The 23,022-nt window shown below is 39.6% G+C and overlaps 1 protein-coding gene across 5 annotated transcripts; it reads right to left on the minus strand.

Annotated features, from left to right (window-relative positions):
* Nucleotides 1–1,763: 1,763 nt before the first annotated feature.
* CUNH5orf34 (chromosome unknown C5orf34 homolog) lies at nucleotides 1,764–19,762 on the minus strand. Of its 5 annotated transcripts, none has more exons than XM_014461421.2 (14): nucleotides 19,442–19,762; nucleotides 17,548–17,626; nucleotides 16,868–17,099; nucleotides 16,638–16,727; nucleotides 13,930–14,576; nucleotides 11,984–12,085; nucleotides 10,759–10,882; nucleotides 7,416–7,507; nucleotides 6,530–6,599; nucleotides 5,520–5,687; nucleotides 4,900–4,994; nucleotides 3,440–3,529; nucleotides 3,009–3,049; nucleotides 1,764–2,106 (listed from the first exon to the last, which is right to left on the minus strand). In XM_014461421.2, the coding sequence occupies exons 3-14, from the start codon at nucleotides 17,060–17,062 to the stop codon at nucleotides 1,916–1,918; spliced, it is 1,905 nt and encodes a 634-aa protein (XP_014316907.1). In that variant the 5' UTR covers nucleotides 17,063–17,099; nucleotides 17,548–17,626; nucleotides 19,442–19,762; the 3' UTR covers nucleotides 1,764–1,915. The 5 variants fall into 5 exon arrangements, with proteins under 5 accessions (XP_014316907.1, XP_023615156.1, XP_006095443.1 ...); XM_023759388.1 differs by having other exon boundaries at nucleotides 16,868–17,177; XM_006095381.3 differs by lacking the exon at nucleotides 17,548–17,626 and having other exon boundaries at nucleotides 19,466–19,762.
* Nucleotides 19,763–23,022: the final 3,260 nt, after the last annotated feature.

Here is a 23,022-nt window from a genome sequence, read left to right on the forward strand (position 1 = left end):
ATTGTAATAATATAGAACAAAACAAGATTTAGTTGATTAATTGCTGACGCACTAACTGTGTACCAAACCCCAATAAAAGCGATGGTGAGAGTGCAGAGTTTGCTACATGCCTGAGTGAGCTGTAGCCCTCTGTCCGGCATCAATCATCCTGTGTGCTCGTCTTACCTCTGCATCTTCAGTTCATTAAACATCCCTCAACACCAAACCCATTAACCACAATAGTGAGTGCTTTGAGCAAATGACAGGTGCACTCAAGTTTTTTCTGTCTGAATACAGTATCAATTTAGCAAGGGACATTTTTTTTAATGTATTTTTTTTACTGATTTCAGAGAGGAAGGGAGAGGGAGAGAGAGAAACATCAATGGTGAGAGAGAATCATTGATTGGTTGCCTCCTGCACGCCCCCTACTGGGGATCGAGCCCACAACCCAGGCATGTGCCCTTGACTGGAATCACCTGGGACCCTTCAGTCTGAAGGCTGACGCTCTATCCACTGAGCCAAACCAGCTAGGGCTAGCATGGGACATTTCTTACTGTAGCCTAGGCTTTCTAGAGCTGAGGAACAACATAGATGGTTCCCGTTTCCAAAACAGGACCCATAGCTCTTTCCTGTAGTCAGTCTACTGCCCAAAGGCACTGATTCATTTGCACAAAACAGACTTGAGTGCTCTCAATATGCCAGGAACTATGCCTGGTTACAGAATAACTTTTCAAATTCTAGCGGAGGGTAGAAACCACAAAGAAATTGGACAACTGAAGTACAGTATATGCTGTAAAGGAAATGACTAGGGAGATGTAATAGAGTAACCGGAAGGCCCCCCTGAAATATTTGGGATGAGACCTGAAGGTGGCAAGGAACCCAGCAAGAAAGAACCTAAGGAGAGAGCATTGTGCCCATTCATGTCACTGACGTTACCACTCCTAATGCACTTCCCTCTGTTTGCCTTGTTTCGCTCTCTACATTTCTCCTTGTTTTCTCTGTTATTTTTCCCCTTTTATGTGAAAAGGCTCGTGTTTTTTTCTAGAAATGGGAAGTAGAGCATTTCTAGTTATATTTGGTATAATCTTGAAGTCTTTTTAGTTTTGTTTGTTTTTATTGATCTCAGAGAGGAAGGGAGAGGGATAGAAACATCAATGGTGAGAGAGAATCATTAATTGGCTGCCTCTTGCACACTCCCTATTGGGGAATGATTGAGCCTGCAACCTGGGCATATGACCTGACAGGAATTGAACCATGACCTCCTGGTTCATAGGTGGACACTATCCATTGTACCACACTGGCCAGGCTCTTGAAGTCTTTTTAGATGTATGATTTTATTCTTTCCCAATAGAAAAGGTATAATAATATCACTTTTGGTGAGCTCATTTCTCATTTAGTTTCACACACTTAGTAAAATAAGTCTTTTCAGCTGTTCAAAAGAAATGAACATATCTGGTTCACAACAGTTCAGATGAAATTTAGTCATTGCCGAAGTACTTGGTTCTTAGCTTGGAGCAATATTACCTACTTTTCTTTTTTAAGATCTAATTCTCTTCTCATAGTTCTTTTGAAAAAATGTTCGGAATAGAGAGACTAAATAGCAAATGACAAATGCACACAATACTGCATTTTTTAAAAAAAAATCCTTGATTAATAGTCAATGCTTCACAAGATAAAACTATAAGTTTATAATTTTTTCTCATAAACCTGAAATAAGAAACAGTTCAAAATTTCAAAATAGTTCTTTATTAATAAAGCATTTTATAAATACACATTTTAAATTTACATGTTAGGTAAAATACATCCAAAGTTAAATGTCACTTCTCAGATTATTGTACAGAAGTCATATATACAATTCTTTTGTTTTCTAGTAATTTTATACCAGTGATTTGAAACATCCTTAAGATTTAATAATATATTGTAATAATTTCATTTTTCACTTTTTAGAGCTTGATAGAAGACAATCAATATCCTGAATAATTTCAGAGGTTCTTTTCAATGCCACTGATACTCTCTTTTCATTAACTTCTTCTAGCAAGCTTTCTGAATAGTTTGTTTTACAATCAAAAGACTGTTCATTTTTCTTGTTAGAAATCTGGTTTAGGACACCACTATTCTCCAGTAACACTAAGTTGCTTAGTCAAGGAGTTTTGCCCACATTTTTCATTATACAAGTGTTTTTAATTTCAGAAAGCCTGACTTCATATTGAAATAGGATTTCTCCATTGGGGGGACGATCTTTTGGATTCATAATAGAGTTGGTACTTCAGAACTTATCAAGTCTGTTCCTCATAGAAGAAGAAACCAGAGTAAAAGGGGGGAGGGGAAGAGTATGTAGGTGTGTGTTTGGATGGAGGTTTGGTGAAAGGGAGGAAATAAAAATCTCAGTAAAACTTGAAGCCGGATTTACCAAGAAAAAAAGAGAAGTCAAATAAATAAAATTATAAATGAAAGAGGAAATAACAACTGATACAACACAATACAAAGGATCGTAAGAGACTACTATAATTATATACCAATATATTGGACAATCTAGAAGAAATGGATAAATTCCAAAAACATACAATCTACCAAGACTGAATCAAACAAAGCCTGAACAGATGGAATACTAGTAAGAAGGTTGAGTCAGGAATCAAAACCTCCCAACAAACAAGAGCCCTGGATCAGATAGTTTTAATGGTGAATTATACCAAATATTTAAGGAGGAATTAATATCAATCCTTCTCAAACTCTTTCAAAAAATACAAGGAGGGAACACTTTCAAAGTATAAGGCCAGCATTACCCTGACAATCATAACCAGACAAAGACACTACAAGAAAACAAAAATACATGTCAATATCACCAATGAACATGCAAAAATATTCAGTGTCATGTACCTTCTACAGAGAAGCTACTTCTCAAATATCTTAAGTATTCATTGAAGCTCCACAATATAGGTGTGGATTAATATAATCTATAGGGTCATGAATTAAACCTAGAATGGAAAGGAAGTAATTATGTAGGACAATACATTATGTTTAAAGGATACAGTTAAACTTCTGTATCTTTTCAAGTTCAGAAGCCACACACCTGTGGGGAAAAGAAAAGTAAGTTCATGCTAGTTATCTGATTCTTTTTTATACACAATATTTCAAATAAGCATACTTGACTGTTTTCACAAAGGTTAGAATTTTAAACAAAAAAACCTAATAAATTAGATATCTAATTACAGAAAAATTATTTTTAATCGTAAGCTATCAAAAACATAGAGTTAAATATATTTAACTAAGAAAAGATTTTCTTGGGGAAAAAAGTCTTAGAGTTAACCATTTGACTTTTTTCCCCCCAGTTTTATTTATTTTTTAATCAAAAGGGGAAATGTTTTATTCCCCCCTCCTTTCTCCCCTACCATTTGACATTTTAATTTTGAGTATTAGTTGGCTCTTCTACACAGATTAAACTTAAAAGAAATACACATACCAATTTTCTTCAAGAACAGAACAAGTGGGCATCTCTCTCTGACTAGTCTGCGTCAGTCTTCTGCACCATGATATTACTGTTGACACATATCTAGATTAAATACATTAAAAGAAATATTTAAAAAATGAACTTGTATTCTATTTATAAAAATTTCAAAAATGACTGAAAAATCAAGGCAATTTGGGAAAAAGGGTAAAAGAGAATATTTTAAAGTAAGGCATTTACTGGGAAATTCTCTGAATCTTCTTTTTTATTCAAAAAAAATTTTTTTATTGATTTCTGAGAGGAAGGGAGAGTGAGACAGAGAAACATCAATAATGAGAGAAAACCTTCTGCAGGCCCCCTACTGGGGGTCAAGCCCAAAACCTGGGCATGTGCCCTTGACTAGAATCGAACCCAGGAGCCTTCAGTCCACAGGCTAATGCTCTATCCACTGAGCCAAACCAGCTAGGGCTTCATTGGAAATAAGCACTTTTTTCATTATTCATCAAGGAGAAAATGATTTACTCACATTCATGATTAATAATGATGAGATTTAAGAGTCAGAACAAAGTTCAAATTCAAATGTCTAAATTTTCCTTTTAGTTTTTCAAAGAAAAATGAATTTCATTAAATTTTATCATGTGAATGTGTTTACATATAAGACTAAGTGAGCATCTGCTTTTTAAAATTTAAACTAGAAAACATCCATTAATGTATACACACACACACACCTATATGTATAATTACATATTAACTCCCTGAATATGCAAAACAAATATCAAGTTTAATAAAATGATTATTCTGAAGTGACTGGCTAAAACAAATAGCAATGTTTGCTAAATACACTCTGTCTTTTTGAGGCAAATTATTCAAACCAGCAATGAGTGTTGGAGCATTTAGAATAAAATGCAATAAAGCTCAACAGAAAAATAAATTTGAGCTAAAACAAAGCAATTCTTTTGTGAACATTCTCAAAGTAAAATCACTAAAATGTTAAGAACATCACAAATACAACGATTATAACAAAATGTATTACATAAACCAAAAGAAAGGACAGTCATGAAAAGCTGATTTCAAGAATCTCCATTTTAAGAATAATCATTAGTTTATTTTTTCTATTTTATAGAAATATACAGAAGTGTAGTTATTTGTGGTTGCCAATCTTACTTCAAATTGGCTAGGGGATTAATTGGTTAACACATCTGACAATAACTTCTCCAGCAAGCCGGTTAGATCTAACATATTCATTTTGGTGAAAAATCACTTTAATACAAATGGAAATGATTAAAGCTGACTTCATCTTTTTTGTTATTCTAGATACCAATATAACAGTAAACTCTGAAACCTGTTGAAATGACTTCATTCACATCCACATGTAAAAACTAAAACAAAATATGCAGATACTGTTTATGTTTCTGCTCTGTCAATTAAAAGTTTTTTACTAAAATGAAAATAATTTTTAAATTGCTTTTCAGTACCTTTCATATGGTCCGGGGTGTTCAATCTGAATTAACTGATCGTGTCCATCAGGAAAAGTAAACTTACACCAACCTAAGTTGAGACCTTGATTTATCTTAAGAAACATGGAGGAAAGTTAAGTTTTATCATTCTAAAAATAAAAAAACAACAACACAAAAACACCCCCAAAACCCAAACAAAACCCTCTTCTAACTTAACAATTTAAAAAATACTAGTCCCTCTCTCTGTAGTGAGTTACTTAATAAAAATAAATATTTGCCACACCCATTTCACTTTTTCTAGGAAATCTAATGAGATCAATAAGCCTCTTGAAAGATGTCATACTTCAAAAAACAAATTGACCTGGCTGGGTGGCTCAGTAGGTTGATCGTCATCCTTGCCCCAAAGGGTTGTCGATTTGATTCCCGGTCAGGGCACATATAAAAGGCAACATATAAATTTATAACCAAATTAGTATAGATACATAGATTGATGTTTCTGTCTCTCTCTCTCTCTCTGTCCTTAGGTGAGGATTAAAAAAAAGAAATTGAGATAGAACGACAATAAAAAAGTGCCACAGTATTTCCATAGATAAAACAAAAAACAATACAAAATAGATTTTAGCCTGAAGTATACTCACCTGTCTTTTTTCATTAAAAGATCCAAAATTCCAATTTAGGGTTAGAGTAACGCCATCTATAAAGATGACATGTACTTTGTCATCAGAATAAGCAAGAAATCTTCCCACACTGGGTATGAACGATTCTCTCAAAAGCAAAGGCAGCATATTCTCTTTTATCCCAGGTACCTAAAACCAAGTAAGTAAAAATAGCAGGAAGTAGAGTTATCCATTCATAAGATTTAAATGATTAATGAACTCTGAGGAAACTTTCAGATTCCTATGCAGAAGTCGAGTATTGTAGAATCCTTATGTATGTTTAACTTTTCCACAAGTGGATGCCCAAAACAGTCGATTACAAGCAGATTAAACCCCCATTTGCTCTGAACTTTACAAAGAACACTGACAAGACTTAGGAACTACAGCAACATATAAATTTATAACCAAATTAGTACAGATACAGAAATCAAAGTCTGAGAATAACTTCCTCCAAGTCAGCATTAAAGAATGTACTTTTACAGTATGGAAAGGGAGTAGAAGACTGCAGTGTTTACAATAACTATGTTTTTATATACAAATTCAACTAATTCCTATGGCCTTCCCATTCCATTTAAAAGAAGTAGCCCTGACCAGTTTGGTTCAGTGGATAGAGCGTTGGCCTGCAGACTGAAGGGTCCCAGTTCGATTTCGGTCAAGGTCCTGTACCTTGGTTGTGGGCACATCCCCAGTGGAGGGTGTGCAGGAGGCAGCTGATCGATGTTTCTCTCTTATTGATGTTTCTAACTCTCTATCCCTCTCCCTTCCTCTCTGTAAAAAAATCAATAAAATATATTTTTAAAAAAAGAAGCTAAACCAAACTATATACAATAAAATATAAACAAAAGCCTCATTTTGCAGCATTTATCTATTAAGTGGATATTTTTCTGAATAAATTAATGTTACAAAGAATTTCTTGCATGACTTAGATGAAAGTAATTTGAATTTAGGAATATAGACAAAATTATCTTGCTTTTGAAAGAATTTTAAGATACCATTTTCCAGCAGCATATACGATAGTTATGGCTTAAAGAAAGCCTCATCTTGGCACAGTGCTGAAGAATCCTGTGAACGTGAAATACACAACTTAAACATTTGCAAATTATTATGGCATTTTCCAATTCTAGCAACAATTCTAACTGTTGTACGACTTCTCAGCCAAGAAGTTCATTTCCACTGAAATATGTCCAGACCTATTTCCTTCCAGAAAATAGTAAGCCCTTACAAGGGAACTACTACTGTTTCCCTTTGGCTGATCTTACCCACTTAAGGTTATTTCTCTAATTTGTGGCAATGAAATGACTCCAAATAGAATTTTCAGGTGCTCCTTTTTATGAGGTGATCGATTCACAGTGCCTAAAAGGGTTAGCATAGTCTAAGTAGTGGGTTGTAAATAAACTGTCCTAGAAATCATATTACTGATCTGCTCCTTCAAATCTACTTTGGAACTGGCTTAGACATAGTTTATACAAATAAATCATTGACTCCAACCATTCACTTTCATTCTTCTGAGTGCTACAGATTAATTAGCTAGGAGAACTAAAAAACATAGGAACCAAAGAACCAAACAACACTTCTCTTCTGTACACATTCAGAAACCTTTATTACTGTGAAGATAATAAGGAAGTATGAAAATTTTAAATGTATCATCAAATCCTCAACTTGATTCCAGGGAGCAATAATGATACGAAATTTACCCAGAGAAGTCACCTATTTCCAGCACTTGCTTGCCACATAGAAATGTTTCTCCATATTTCATTTTACGTTTCAAAGATGGAAGTATTCTTTTAATTACAAAATCTTAATCTTATCCTAACCATCAGAAAAGGTATCAAGGTTCTCAGACATAACACTTGATTCAGTTGAATGTGAAGGACTTACCTGGTGGCCTGTTTAATTAGAGAACACACAGAGAACAGACTTCCTGGTCTCTCTGGAGGAAGATTATTTACTGAATACATTTTCTCTTCCCTCTGAAAATTAGTTTAAAGTGAAAGATCTCATTAATAATAAACATTGGCCATTATTACTCAGCTATTTTGTATTTACATATTTACATAGCGACAAAGGAAGCAGTTATTTTAACTTAAAGGCCGTAATTGGTATAATCTAAAGGTATTTCATGATGCTTTTCCATTCTCCCATTTTTCCTCTCTATTCAACAGTTACATTCTTACAGCCTATAACTGACTGTCCAATTTAAATCTTGGTATACTTGAACTAACATGGTTATAAGCTCAGCTGGTGTGGCTCAGTGCTTGAGTGTCAACCTATGAACCAGGAGATCATGGTTCAATTCCCAGTCAGGGCTTAATCCCCAGTAGGGGGTCTGTGAGCAATGATTCTCTCTCATCACTGATGTTTTTATCTTTCCTTCTTCCATCCTCTCTGAAATCAATAAAAATATATTTTAAAAAATTAACATGGTTACAAATGAATTTTCCTACTTATTAGCAGGAAACATCACAAAAGCTTTTCCCTTTAGACCAAAAAAACCCAAAACCTAAGCATCAAAAATTATTTTACTTGAATGAATCTATCATTTTGTTATATTTTACTAATGGAATAACTATTACTACAGTTTATGGAAGATAGTATTATTTACTGTCTTGGTTTCTTGAATTTTAAAAACTTATCCTTTCTGAATTTCCTCTTTCTCAGACTCTGTAATGCCCGTGTTTGCCAGGACTCTGTCTCCAGCCTTCTCTGACTTCCTGATTTCTTCTTAGGTTATTTCCACAAGGTTCAATGCTCCTTCATAATAATTATAATAGCCATGGCTGATATTTATTGAATAGATCTGTGCTAGGTGCCTATTTTTAGATGAGGAAAATGAGGCTTGAGGGCTAAAAAGTAGCAGAGATCTGTTTTGAACCACAAGAGAGAACAGCCCATACTTTACCATCACAATTTAGTGTATAGCAGGTACTCAAAAGTAATCTTTATCCTTTTATCCTGGACTGTGTACTTGAATATCACAGACATCTCAATTTTAACAAGTCAGAAATGGAATTATCTTCATTTCAAAATTTGCATTTTCTTCTCTACTTTGTATCTACCTCTGGTATGTCAATTATCACATGCTGTTCCCTCTACTCGGTTCCCTCCTCCATGAACTCCTTGTGTCTGACTAACTCCTACTTTCCCTTCAGTCTCAGGAAAGCCCTGTGGAGGTCCCACAGACAGGGTGAAATCCCCTAGTTATGTCCATAAGCACAGTGCCCTCTCTCCTGTTTCTTGGTTTTCATTTAGTTTTTATTTCATGTCTGTCTTCCCTTCCAGAATAGAGATAGCTTCATGAAGATAGGGACTGTATTTGTTTTGCTTACCTTGGTATCCCCAGCATTTATTAGTAGAGTGCTTAGCACATGGCAGGCACTCAAAACATCACATTTTAATTATTTATGTCTTTCTCTACTGGACACTGAGTTCCCTAAGTGTTCTTCTCTTTCAGCTATCCTACCTATTGCATCAGTTCTAAAATACTTACTTTTACAATTTAATCTCTCTGAAATTTGGAATCATCTTACAATTAAGAGTGTCTTATAATCACTACTAGAGGTCTGGTGCACGGACTCGTGCACTGGTGGTCCCTCAGCCTGACCTGCGGGGATTGGGCTGAAACTGGCTCTCCGACATCCCCCAAGGGACTGGATTACAAGAGGGCACAGGCTAGGCCGAGGGACCCCACCATTGCACGGACCCATGCACCAGGCCTCTAGTCTATATATATAAAAGCCTAAACAACCATTACGACCGGTCGACCGAATGACCGGTTGCTATAACAACACACTGACCACCAGGGGGTAGACACTCGACGCAGGAGCTGCTCCCTTGTGGTCAGTGTGCTCCCACAGCCAACCTCCTGCGGCCAGCCAACCTCCCGCGGTCCCTCCCCCCAGCCAGCCTGCCTTGATCAGCCCCAATTGCTGGCCAGGCCGAGGAACCTCCCCTGTGCATGAATTTGTGCACTGGGCCTCTAGTCTATCTATATATATAAAAGCCTAAGCAACCATTACGACCGGTCAACCGAATGACCAGTTGCTATGACGCACTGACCAGCAGGGGGCAGACGCTCGACGCAGGAGCTGCCCCCTGGTGGTCAGTGTACGCCCACAGCCAACATTCTGTGGTCCCTCCCCCCAGCTGGCCAACTTCCCATGGTCCTTTCTCCCCTGCTGGCCGGCTCCCTGATAGGCCCCAATCTGGACACACCCCCTCCTGATTTTCTATTTCTGTTCTAACTACTGAACAACAGCACTTTCATTTCTTTCAATATTCCACATTCACCCCAGGCCATAGTATCTCTGATAATCTTAACACTAACATGCCCTACTCTGTAATAGAGAAAGACAACGCTTTTATTGTATTTCATCCTGCAAAGCAAAGCCACGTGATACTATGGTGATGCCTTTGAATGGGTGATGGCAAATGTCAGACTGAGCAAATTAAAAGTTATTAACAAAATATCCACATTATTACATTTTGATATGATATGTTAAATGTTGTTTCACTATTTTCAACACCAGAAAACAATCTTGCCGAACCGGTTTGGCTCAGTGGATAGAGCGTCGGCCTGCGGACTCAAGGGTCCCAGGTTCGATTCCGGTCAAGGGCATGTACCTTGGTTGCAGGCACATCCCCAGTGGGGGGTGTGCAGGAGGCAGCTGATCGATCTCTCTCATCGATGTTTCTAACTCTCTGTCCCTCTTCCTTCTTCTCTGTAAAAAATCAATAAAATATATTTAAAAACAAACAAACAAACAAAAAAAACAAAAAAACAATCTTGTTGAACTTTTTAGTTGAATATAAAGATTTAGGAGTTAGGAGGTATTTAAAATATGCAAACAATAAATACATGCTAGAGAAAAAAGAATGTGCTTTTTAATTGACAAATATTAATTCAAAGAAGTATATTGATTCAAAGTAATGCTGCTGGTTTTAGTATTTCCTATTGACACATTCTATGACAGAAGAAATGTAACTTCTGATTTAAACATAATTGCTTAGGTGAATGGAAGACAGAATACAGGATGATAATACAGTAAAAATAAGGTGGTTAATAGTTATTGTGCCAATACTGGCAGTAAGGTTATACTGATTGTTCAGACTAAGTAATAGCAAGCAATGTTATACAGAGATCAAATTTTCCAAATATATTCACAATTATTTAGAAACAGCTATAGACCAAAAATCTTGAGTGGAGATCTCATTGTCCGCCTACCTCTTCTGATCCTTCTTGAATGGAATAGTATGTAAAATATTTCCCAAAATAAGCTCCTTCTGATTTGAAAACAGATCCATCTCCAGGATAAATCTCTATTGAGTTCACATTTTTATGGGCAAGTCTATGGAAAAAAAATACAAGAACAGAAAGAAAAAACGGCAAAGAAGTATAATTTTTTAACCTATCTAGCAAATGGATAATTTCATACTCTGTTCCTCCAGCCAGCTAAATTTTTTTTTGTTTTTTGGCAAAAAAATGAATAGAACACCCAGAATTGGTGGATCTATCTTCTTCAGTAACTAAGCTCAGCTTCTAGAAGTGAGGCATCTTCCCTTATTACCCTGGTATCCCCCCAGCCAATCACAGTGGCTGGTCTATAATGGTCACCAAAGCAGTACTCATTGCATAAGAGTTAAATATAACAACTCTACAACCTGAAAATAAGATTATTCTTTAATAATAAAACTAGCAGAATTAATACCTGATGATGAGATTAGCCATGTGTAGAAGGAGCTATCCCTAAGAGGAGGTTACTCATTGTACCTGAGTAGCCACGTACAATCAAGGTATTGAGTATATAAGGAATAAAGATATAAGCCAAGTCAATTTTATTGAAACATGTATGGAAAATACTAGTATGCTGTCAGTAACAAGTGGGTCCTCGTGCAGGAAAAGGAGAGCCCAAGAACAAACAGTTCCCAGTACTCATCAGCACTGTGTACAGAGTGAACCTCTCCTCTGGCCAGCACCAGTATTCCAGTCCCTAGAGAGGTAGGGCTATTCAATGGAATAGTGCAGCACAGAGCAGCCGCTCGGTGAATATCTGCTGAGTGAATGCAGGCTGAAATCTCCCTTAGGAATCTAATGTCTCAATTCCATGCTCACCAGGCACCTTCTGATGTGACTAATCAGACAACTAGATCCCCCATGCTTGGAAGGCGTGGCTTAAATAGCTGCCATGCGTCTCTCATTCACTTGCAAAACTAATCCCTCGATGGCTTTGGAGCTGTCACAAAAATCTTGCGAATATGATTAATGTGAATTAGTAACAAGAACCCTGTGTGTCCAAATATAATTAGGGTATTGAGACCTGAAACCTCACGGCCAAGCACAGGAGCATGGTGGCACTGCAAAACTGTATTCTCTTGTACTTTATCTGCAAGGCTAGTCCCGTCCCCTGTGACATCACTTCACAGCTCCAACTCCAACACAGGTGCCTTACCTGTACGTAATACCCTTGTGCCAGACCACTTTCACTAGTTCAGAGTAGGAATATTCTTCTTCATCAGACTGCCCCTGTGAAAGTGAATCACAGAAAGTCCACCTGTGAAGGATAAAATACAAGTTATGGATTCTGGTTGCTCAACAAAATTACCTTGAGAAGTCAACAAAATAGTGTGACTGTAGTAAGATTTATTCCTTGCTTAATTAATTAGATAAAAAAAGTAAAAATATGAAAGTACATTACATTTTTAAAAATATATATATTTTATTGATTTTTTTACAGCAAGTAAGGGAGAGGCATAGAGGGTTAGAAACATTGATGAGAGAGAAACACCGATCAGCTGCCTCCTGCACACCCCCCACTGGGGATGTGCCCGCAACCAAGGTACATGCCCTTGACTGGAATCGAACCCGGGACCCTTCAGTCCGCAGGCCGGCGCTCTATCCACTGAGCCACACCAGTCATGGCATTACATTTTAAAATGAGTCTTATTTTAAATGCATTTTCAATAATCTCACTATTGAATCTCAGCAGAATTACCTAAATTAACAATTTTAGTAATCTTTAAAATTTAGGATTTGAACAACAAATATTTACTAATGTTCCTATGGTGGCCAGGCACTGTAAATAACACCCAAGAAAAGCAAACATGGTCACTGTGATGTTAGACAGTAAACGTTGACATAAAGAAAGGGGAATTGCTGAACACTATAGGATTGTGTAAGAACCTCATCCTGTCTAGGGACTTGGGGATCACCGTTCTCAGGAAGGAAGGCTGACTCGGAGACCTGGACATGAACATGAGTTAGCAGGAGTGCTCCTGGCAGAAGACAGAGCAGGCGCGGTGGCAAATGATAGCTTGGGCAAACTTTCCAGGGCCTGCAAGAGTAGAGTGGTGAGCGAGTGGAGGACTACAGACATGGGAAGGGACCAGAAAATGCAAGGCCTATTAAGCCATGTTTAAGGGTAATGGATTTCAATCTAAAGCCAGTGGCAAGTTATTGAAAAATTGTTGATTTAGAAGCATCAATCTCTTTTGATGCATACTTATAATAATGGATTTTCCTATCTTAAACAGATAATCATGACACGCCTGAAAACCATTCCCATATTTTATTTGAGTAACAGATATGTACTTAGAGACTACCTGGGATCAGACCCTAATTCTCCAAGTACAAGTGTGAGACTTTGCTCAGGTTATTTAACATCTCTGTGGCTCAAGTTCCTCCACAAAATGGGATGATTAGAGACAGTACTTACCTCATGGGTTACTATGGGGATGAAACAGCATGCCTAGCACATACTGAGTGCTTGGCGTTAGCTATTATTATTATTGCACTACTTATGCAAAGTTCCTGTTACAAATCTATCATCGTTAGGTTATTCATCTGTTAGTGGAGGTCAAAGGTTTTTACCTAGCCATCCATGCCTACCCCTTTGACAATGGACATATTTACGTCAACCAAAGATAGAGACGGCCTCGGAGGCCAAGTGTGAAAGAAAGAACCCATGATCATAAACTTGTCAGATCTACACTCCAGCAACCATGGTAACAGGCTCCACTGAGTGGCAGCAGATGCTCCCCAGGGGTCTGTACAGGTGCCTGGGCCATCCCTTACCACACTTTAATAATCATCTTTTCAGCAACAGTGACCCTCACTAGACTCTAAGCTCCTAGAAAGCAGGGACTGTGTCTCAGTCATCTCTGTAGTCTCTGTGCTTAACGATGTATCTAGTACAGTCAGCCTCCCATAAACATTCATTCCATGGACACAGAGTTAAGAAACAAGCAACACATTTGCTAGGCAAATTATTTACTATCCGTTTTAAACAAGGTTTGGATGAACCGAATGAACTTTCCTTATGACTGGTATCAGATGACTTAGAAAGACACATTATCTATAGGAGGACTGGTTCTGACAAGAAGGTCGTTCTTCCATTACCTGTGCAGGTGTGGGACAGGACAGCTGAGCAGCAGGGCCTTGGGAAGAACAGAAACCTCTTTTCCTCTTTGCTCTGCAGCAGCAGCAGACGTTAGCACTGTACTCTGGGGGATAGTCCCATCAGTTCCAGACATATTGCTGATTTTATTATGAAAGCGAAGTGCTAAAGACAGAGGGTATTTCCATTCCTCTGGACAGGAGGCCACAGAGCAGCGCTGCTCTACCCACGCGTGGACACAGCTGTGCTTGGGACCAGGCAAAGGCAGTGCCTCCTCCCCCTCAGTTCTGTTCCCACAAGGCTTCTTCTCTGAAGGTCCTTTGGGTTTCACGATCTGACAGTGAAGTTCGTTTTCTTTATTCTTCTGTCTCTGTCCTGGTAAACGTCCATGTGCACGGGTTTTGTCCACTTTTCCTACTTGTTCTTTTGGGGCCTGATTATTTTTTTCTGACAATACCACAGATGAGCCTGGCTTCTGGCTCACTTTACACAAAAAATGTACTGTAAATTCCTGCTGAGATTTGGGCAGACAGAGGTATGCATGACCATCTACAGATGGTACCTTCACGGCGCCGCTCTGCATGCATATCATGCCACCATCAGTATCAAGACTGGGCCATCTCACTTCTGGGATGTCAATGAGGATACGCTGAGTTGAGGGGAGGGAAAAGAGATGGTCAGTATTTTCTGTTAACAGACCAAATTTTCCATACATCTGGTACCTACATATTGTGTAAGAATGCTCTTAAAGTTTTATGTTTTACTATCTAGACAGAATGAAAACGACAGAGCCAGGTGTCAGCCTAATATATGGCTTTTCAGAGAATATTTGATATTGTTAAGATTATCTCTTTAGAGAGATAAAACAAACACACACACACACACACTGAAAAAAAATGAGAAAAGAAAAAATCATCCTGATTATATCTAGTGTTAGACATATTTTTTTAATGTACAATGAATCAGAGATAATTAGATTTTGAGTCCCTCCCAAAATTCTACTCTCAAAAAGGCTATTGACGTCTATAGCACTATAATGCACTATATTAACTCAAATGGTATGAAACTAGCATAAAAATCATTGACAGAATCACCCAGAGAATACAGAAACAGACTCAATATATCTTAAAATGTTACATGTGACAACATAAGGTTTCGAAACAAGGGGGAGGGGAGAGTTATTTAATAAATGGTACCGAATGATTGAACAGCACTTGGGATATGTTCTCTCAAAGGGTTATGACATGGACTAAAGTACCTGTCCTAGATACACCAGACCCTAAAATAAGTATCAGGTGACTTAAAGAGTAACTTGTTAAAATATATATATTTTTTATTGATTTCAGAAAGAAAGGGAGAGAGAGAAACATCAATGATGAAAGAGAATCATTGATTGACTGCCTCCTGCACACCCCATACTGGGGATTGAGCCCACAACCCAGGCATGTGCCCTGATAGGGAATCAAACCATGACCTCCTGGTTCATAGGTTGACGCTCACCCACTGAGCCACGTGGGCTGGGCAAGAGTAACTTTTTAAAAAACTGAATTACTTAAAGGTAAATGGATGCTGATCAATAGCAAACAGACTTGTAACAGTAACCGTGCCTGATGCATCTTTTCATGTAAGGTAGAAACAACAGGTATCACGAAAGTCTTGTAATTAGTTAATCTTGCCAACAGCTATCCATTTCAACTTCCATTTATATAAAACTTGAAATTTACAAAAACCATTGTCGGAAAGCCTCTTAAATTTATAGTGCTATGTCAGTACACTAAAGTTAAGGGCATTATTCATTAATGGTCAAGCTGGTCTATAAGGATGATGGTTCAAAAAGTTCCATCTTCTAGAACTAGACTGTCTGATAATCCAACAAGATACCCATTTTTAATAAATAGTCACTCCAATAGATACAGTGGGAAAATAGCCTTGTAGACCAAGTTCCAGCTTACAATTTTTCAAGGCTTCTTTGTCATGAGACAATGTAATAGAAAACCACTCCACAGGCAGGCAAGCATCATGACAGTAGCAGAAAGTGGTTAATAGACACACAGACTGGGTTCAAATCCTGACTTTGCCACTAAGAAACTTTCTATGGACAAGTTAGGGAAACTCTGAGACTTAGTTCCTGTCAAAAGGAGCGTATCCAGCCAATATGCCTTTTCTGACTGGTCGGACTCCCATTTTGATCACCAGGGACTCAAGGCATGCTGGTGCTAGCAAATATTTTTAATATCACTCCCCGTTCGTGGCACACAGTAAACCCTCAATAAATGATAGTGATTATTATTCCTAAAAGTTCAAAATAGAGTGAAAGCAAAAAGAATAAAATTTGCATACCCATAAGTAATTGTATATCTCTATTACACATTAACAGATAAATATACATAAGCTACTAAAAATATCCACATAATCTCTTCATTTTCGCACCTCTAAAAATCAAAAAGTCACCAACCTGAAAAGCTCTACATAGAATCTTTGGCTACAAAGAAAAAGACAGGGTAATGAATTATGTAACTTCTGTGCCTCAGTCAATATATACAAAACATGAGAACTCTAGTGTGGTGAATGCTAAGTGACTATGCATTCATTCTACAGCAACATGTCTATTCCCAAGTGTCATGAAGAAAAAGGCCAATTATTAAACGACCTATTTCTAATTGCTTGCCCTCAAATCTTACTCACAAAAATTATTTTTTTAAAAAATTACCTTTTTTCTTTCCGGAGGTATAATGCTTTCAGATAAAAAAGGGCAAGTGGCGAAAGCGTTTCGAAAATCTAGGGCTCTCTGTAGTTGCTCCTACAAAAAGATACAAATGTAATCTTAGAAAAATGACTGAAAATCCATTTAGTATGAAGCAATCCTGCATGCTAATTACTTCCATATTCCGCCCACCCCAACAACATTGAACGAGCAATGTTTGCGTCCTCTTTACTTACTCGGTAAGTGCTAATAGCAAAGTGTGTCCTCTGACGAATTCTTTCCGGTTGTTCTAAAGGATGTGCTGAAACAGGAGGTGCCTTTTCAAATAAAAATTCAGAGCCACAGGGAGAAAGCTGCAGTCTGGAGCCATCAGCGTACTGTACCTGCACAGAATCGTCTTCATAAAGCACCATTCGCACTTCAGCCGCCATCACGATGACGATGGGTAACGTCCTTCCAAGGCAAAGACTGACGGAAACAGGGAACAGCAGCACCGATAGTTCTCTTAACGTACAAAAGTTCTACCCAAAGAAGCTGGTACGTTTTCTAAGGACATAAGCAAAACATACTGCCATTGCATTTACTTTTGTTGGAGGAAAATTTATCTTACTGGACACACTGAAATGATTTGAAATTAACATTCCTGACAGAGTGCCTTGAGGAAGCCCTAAGGCTTTACTCCAGGGTGGAAACATAACAGAGAGGTAGAAGACAGTCCACCAAGTTATAACTGCCTGTATAATTTTAGTGGCTTTACTTCTCCTGAGGTTCAATGTCAGAAAATTATATCTTTAGTATCTCATTTCAAATAACAAGCAAATTCCACCTTTGCAATAAGAATACAGCAAATCACTTGTAATACATGGAAAGGGCAGGCCAAAAGTAACGATTAGGTCTAAAAGAAAAGCATACATACCTGGATTCTTGTCCCTAGCCCGGCATTAAAGAAGTATCTTCAGCCCTAGCCAGTTTGGCTCAGTGGAAAGAGCGTGGGCCTGCGGATTGAAGGGTCCCAGGTTTGATTCTGGTCAAGGGCACATGCCCGGGTTATGGGCTCGATCCCCAGTAGGGGGTGTGCAGGAGGCAGCTGATCAATGATTCTCTCTCATCATTGATATTTCTCTCTCTCTCTCTCTCTCCCTCTTCCTTCCTCTCTGAAATCAATAAAAATATTTTTTTTTTTAAAAAAGAAGTATCTTCATGTCACTACTGAAAATGCTAATTAATCTCCTAGGTCTTAGTTTCATCCTCATCTCACTCATTTCAATTTCCTCTTCTCCACTTCTAAAGTGACTCTGTCTTCAGCTATGCTTTCCATGTAGGTATGATGGAAATGGAATTAGAGGATGGGTTCCATTCATACCCACCATTTACTAGCTATAAGCTAGGTCCTTCGTTTCCTTATCTGTAAAATGGGAATAGTGACAGGATTGCTGTGAGGATCAAATGAGACAACACATATGACACTACCTAGTATTATGAATGTAACTTTGTAGAATCTCAATACAAGTTGCTCCCAACCATCTCCCAGTCACTTTTTAAAAATATATATATATTTTATTGTTTTTTTTACAGAGAGAAAGGGAGAGGGATAGAGAGTCAGAAACATTGATGAGAGAGAAACATCGATCAGCTGCCTCCTGCACATTCCCCACTGGGGATGTGCCTGCAACCAAGGTACATGCCCTTGACCGGAATCGAACCTGGGACCCTTCAGTCCACAGGCTGACGCTCTATCCACTGAGCCAAACTGGTTAGGGCTCCAGTCATTTTTTATCCATGTCATCTTCTTCCTTCATGGCATCTAACTGCTGTCAGAACTGATTTTATTTATTTATTCTTTTTTTTTTGTCTTTTCCCACTAGGATATAAACTTACATCAGAACAGAGACTTTGTTTTATTCACAGTTGTACTTGGCAAATAATAAGGGTGGAACAAAGATTTACTTAATGATGAAAGAATAAGTAAATTTTAGAAATCTTGCTTTTCTTGAATGTGCAGTTTGAGTTAATGGTATCTCAATGTTAGCAATATTTGATATCTCACTCTTTCCCTCCACACTCTTGTAACAAGTCCTGTTGATTTCGTCTCTCATGAACCTGGCTCCTCGTTTTCTGCTTCAGGCCATCAACTCTCCCCTCAATTCCTGTAACTATCTGGGACCTTTTTTCCAGCCTCTTACCCCTCCAATCCATTTCCAGTATTGCTGTCATAGGTAACTTTCACAACCCAGCCCATACCAACCACTTTACATCGCTTGTCTACATACTTGTTAAATGGCAATAAATATTCATAGCCATATATAGGGCGTCCCCCAACATGTACACAAACACTTTGAATGATTATAAAGGCAGTGCTTATTAAAATACATTTCAGTTTCAAAAGTGAGCCATCAGCTGTTAAGGTGTGTATACATTTTTTGGGGGGACACCCTATATATATGCTGTCTACTTGCTATTTCAGGAAACAAAAAACCAAATAAACAGATGCTTATAAAAAAGGAAGAAAACATTTTCTGGTAACAACTGGGAAAATGTCTCTATTTTTGGCCTATTTATTTTTTATAAACAGCTTAATCAGGTGTGATTTTTTAAAAAAAATTAAAAGCATACACAAGAGACAGTATAAAGTTTCTGGCACATCATAAATCCGCCCCAGTCCACATTTCCAGCCACAACTGTCTTACTGTTTGTTTTCAACACTCAGCACATTATGTCTGTTTAACGATCAAAAAGCCTTGTCTGTTCTTGACTTCAGCGGGAACCTGACTTTTCCAAAATGCCGTATCTAGTTGCAATAACAAACTCACCAAAGCAACCAACGTTTGACTCACAGCAGTTCTGAGCTGAAAAGTCGTGGTAACGAGGCCCATCAACCGCCCTTGCGCTTTGATTTGCCAAGTGGCTCGAACCGCAGCGTCTGCGGCTGCCCACGACGGCTTCTCGAGGAATTGCTCCTAATTTTAACAAGTGAAGCTGCTCGATGGAAAACAATCACAACCGCAGGGCCAGGAGGACCCGGGTCTGAGTAGCTGAGCAGGGGGAGCGCCAGCGAAGACCCCGGAGGAAAACACAGGCAAACAACAACGATTCAAACCTTCCCGCCCCCGCGGACCAGCCAGGCCGGAAGTCCCGCCCCTGCCGCTCTCGGAGAGGGGAGAAACCGGAAGTGGGGAAGGCGTTTAGGGTCCCGACCCAGAATCTGGTCCTCTCCTCTTCCGGTGCCCCACACAGACCCGGCCCGACCGGCTGTGGTGAAACCCTTGGCTCGAGCGTCGTGAGGGTCCGGCGAGCTCCCCGCGCGGGGGTGTTGGCGCAGTGACGCCTATTTAAGTCATTGAACGACAGTTACACCCCAGTGCAGCTGTTGAGGAAGAACCTGGCCAAAGGCGGAGGCCTTTCCTTCTAAGTTGGTGTCAGGGAATTGGTCTCAGCCGTGTCTCTGCGCCTTTATCTAACAGCGAGTAGACCGGACTGCCCATTTATGTCACTACACGGGTGGTAGGGTCCCCAGCGACGGGCTGGTGCGAGGCGCGCGGGGGGAGGCGGGACGGACCCAGGTCGAGGATGGCAACTAGAGTAACGGCAGGAGGCGACCAGACAATAACTTGATCAAGTGGTGGTAAGTGTTCCTGAAATAAAACGCGGAGGTCTGACCGCAGATAATGGGTAGACCCAGCCTGGGCGGAGGAAATACTCCCGCTGACATACGAAGGATAAGTAGGTACTGAAACGCGAACATGGAACGGGAACGCCCTGGATTCCCGCTTCTTGTCTGGATGGTTTCGAGGCAGGAAGCCACGGGCGAAAGGTGGTCGGTGAAAAGTACAGACGCTTTGTTGCAGGCAGACACTGCCTCCAAACCCTGATTCTAAGTTCGGAGCCGGAGACTCCGTCCCCGCTGCACGGACAGAGGCCCCTGGGAAGGGTGACCGCTGCTCTGTCTTTGGCATTAAATAGGTGCAGCTCTTCGTCTGAACACGACCCTTCTTACTGGTCATGGTGCTACAGTTAGTTCGGAGCTCAGAGCCCACGTGGCGCCCACCCCCCCTTCTCCCCCCTTCCCTGTTGGCTGGAGTCCCTTTGATGCATCTCTCAGCTCTGCCAGTTGTGTTGGAGAGAAGGCCTCTCTCATGGCCCGCCCAGCGACTCAGGTCAGGGCTACTTTGGGCCTAACCTATGGTCACTTTATTGGCTCAGGCCCGCGATGCTTTTTGGTTTAGGATATATTTCTATTTGCCTATTCCATTTCTCTACTCTCTGTACAAGATACACACCCTGGCGACTTCAAGTCTCCGTATGTATTCCTTCCCCCATAGACCCTTCTTATTCCTAAAACGTTCTAAACCTGCCTAGTTAAACTAGCGAGCTAACCGGTTCAGGACTAGCCAGGTGGAGAACAGTGTTCCAAGCTGAAGTAACAGCCTGTGTTAAGGCCCTGAGGCCAGAACACCAGTTTGGTTTAAGGATTAGAGAGAAAGAAAGGCCTTCAGGGCAGAGAAGCCTGAAATGCAGCTAGGAGGTAGGCAGGGGCAAGATCAGTAGGAATTTATGGATGATGGACTTTGTTAAAAGCAACAGTAAACTATTCTAAGGGCTTTGAGCAAAGTTGGCAGGACCAAGGGATGAGAAATCTAACTCCTTAAATTCATCTCCATTTTTAAAAGACTGATATGCAAACTGACCTCTGCCTTATGTAAAGTATAACAAGGGCATCCTTAGACAATCCTGTTTTCATTGATCTGTGACTTCGGTTTGTATTACACGGGGCTAATAGGTCCTATCCCTCTCCCACCTTTTCCCTCTCCGGTATCTTAGAAACGCCTATATATGAATTGCTTACAACGGAGGGGTTTGTGATGCCATTTGTACTTTAGAAATATTCCTGGAACTGCTGAGTGAAGAATGGATTGTAGGATGCAAGAGCATATGCGGGAACCCAATAGAACGCTTTTGAAAAACAAACGAGAGATGAAAATTCAGACTGGGCAGTGAGAATGGAGATCACAGCTCCAAGAAATGGTTAGATAAACTATATAATCTTGGTAATGATTGAATGTGAGTGTTTGAGGGGGAGGGTAGGAGTTAAAAACAGGTATTTATGTATTTGTGCTTTTTTTCCCTGTGAAGCAAGTCATCAGTTAGGGGCGGATCGAGTGGAGAGGGTTGAAAAGAGGAGTGAACAGTAAGATAATGGCAGTGCTGATAGCCCATGATTGTGAGTTTACAGGGGTACAAACCTACCAGAAATATGACCTCCAGCTGTCTGCCTCCATTCAGTGTAGGGTTCATCCAGGTTTGGCGTCTTGCCAGGCTGATGCGAATGGCAGTAGTGTACATGACCTTAAATTATATCTGCCAAAGTCAGCCAAAGACCCCTAGGCTCAAGCCTGCAGTTTGACAAAATCATATTGACTGACTTGCAAGCAAGGGCTCGCTCTAAAGGAGCCATGATTAGCACTCCACCTCTGGGTGAGGTCTGGGTTCCTGCTGCAGGATGCTGAGCAGCTCTGAGGGAGACCAGTTGTGGGCTGGATGCGGTTTCTGCAGCAGGACTAAGAGGAGGCTGGATATTCTCATGAGCGAGGGCAGTTTAGCAACTGCAGTCCTCAGTAATAGGTGGGTGCGGGTAGCTAATAAGTCTGGAGGTGTCATTGTCAACGTAACAGAGGTCACACAAAGAAAGAAGGGGTCATGACATTTCATCGTTGTTGCATGACCTTGGGAGAGACAGCATTTCTGCTAACTCTGTGTCTGCCCTCCCAGCCTGGTTAACAGCAGGGCTTTTCTTTTTTTCTTCAGTTTGAGCCAAATTTCAGTCCTTCCATCCTGGACTTCTCACTTTCATACCAAGCCAAGCATCCTCCTCTCTTGCTAAATGTGACTATTTTTAAGGAACAAATTACAATTTAACCTATACCTATCTGTCCCCCAATAAAATTTTTTTTAATTTTATTTATTTATTTATTTTTATTTTTAATATATTTTTATTAAGATATTACATGTGTCCTTATACCCACGTTACCCCCTACCCCCCCCTCAGGCCCTCCCCCCCTCCCCCCCTGTTGTCCGTGTCCATTGGTTAGACCTATATGCTTGCATGTAAGTCCTTTGGTTGATCTTTCCCCCTTACCCCCACCCTCCCCTACCTTCCCTCCAAGGCCCGACAGTCCAATCAATGCCTCTCCGTCTCTGGATCAGTCCCTGTTCATCAGTTTAGTGATGTCATTATATCCACAAATGAGGAAGATCATGTGGTATTTATTCTTCTCCGACTGCATAATTGAGTTAGCATAAGCTCCTCGAGTCGATCCATGCTGAGGAAACGGAAGAGTCCCTGTCTTCGTCCTCTTCTTAAAGAAGACCTTTCACATTTCTAAATGCTGGTTGG

Source organism: Myotis lucifugus, unplaced genomic scaffold, assembly GCF_000147115.1.
Source record: "Myotis lucifugus unplaced genomic scaffold, Myoluc2.0 scaffold_153, whole genome shotgun sequence".
Classification (NCBI taxonomy): domain Eukaryota; kingdom Metazoa; phylum Chordata; class Mammalia; order Chiroptera; family Vespertilionidae; genus Myotis; species Myotis lucifugus.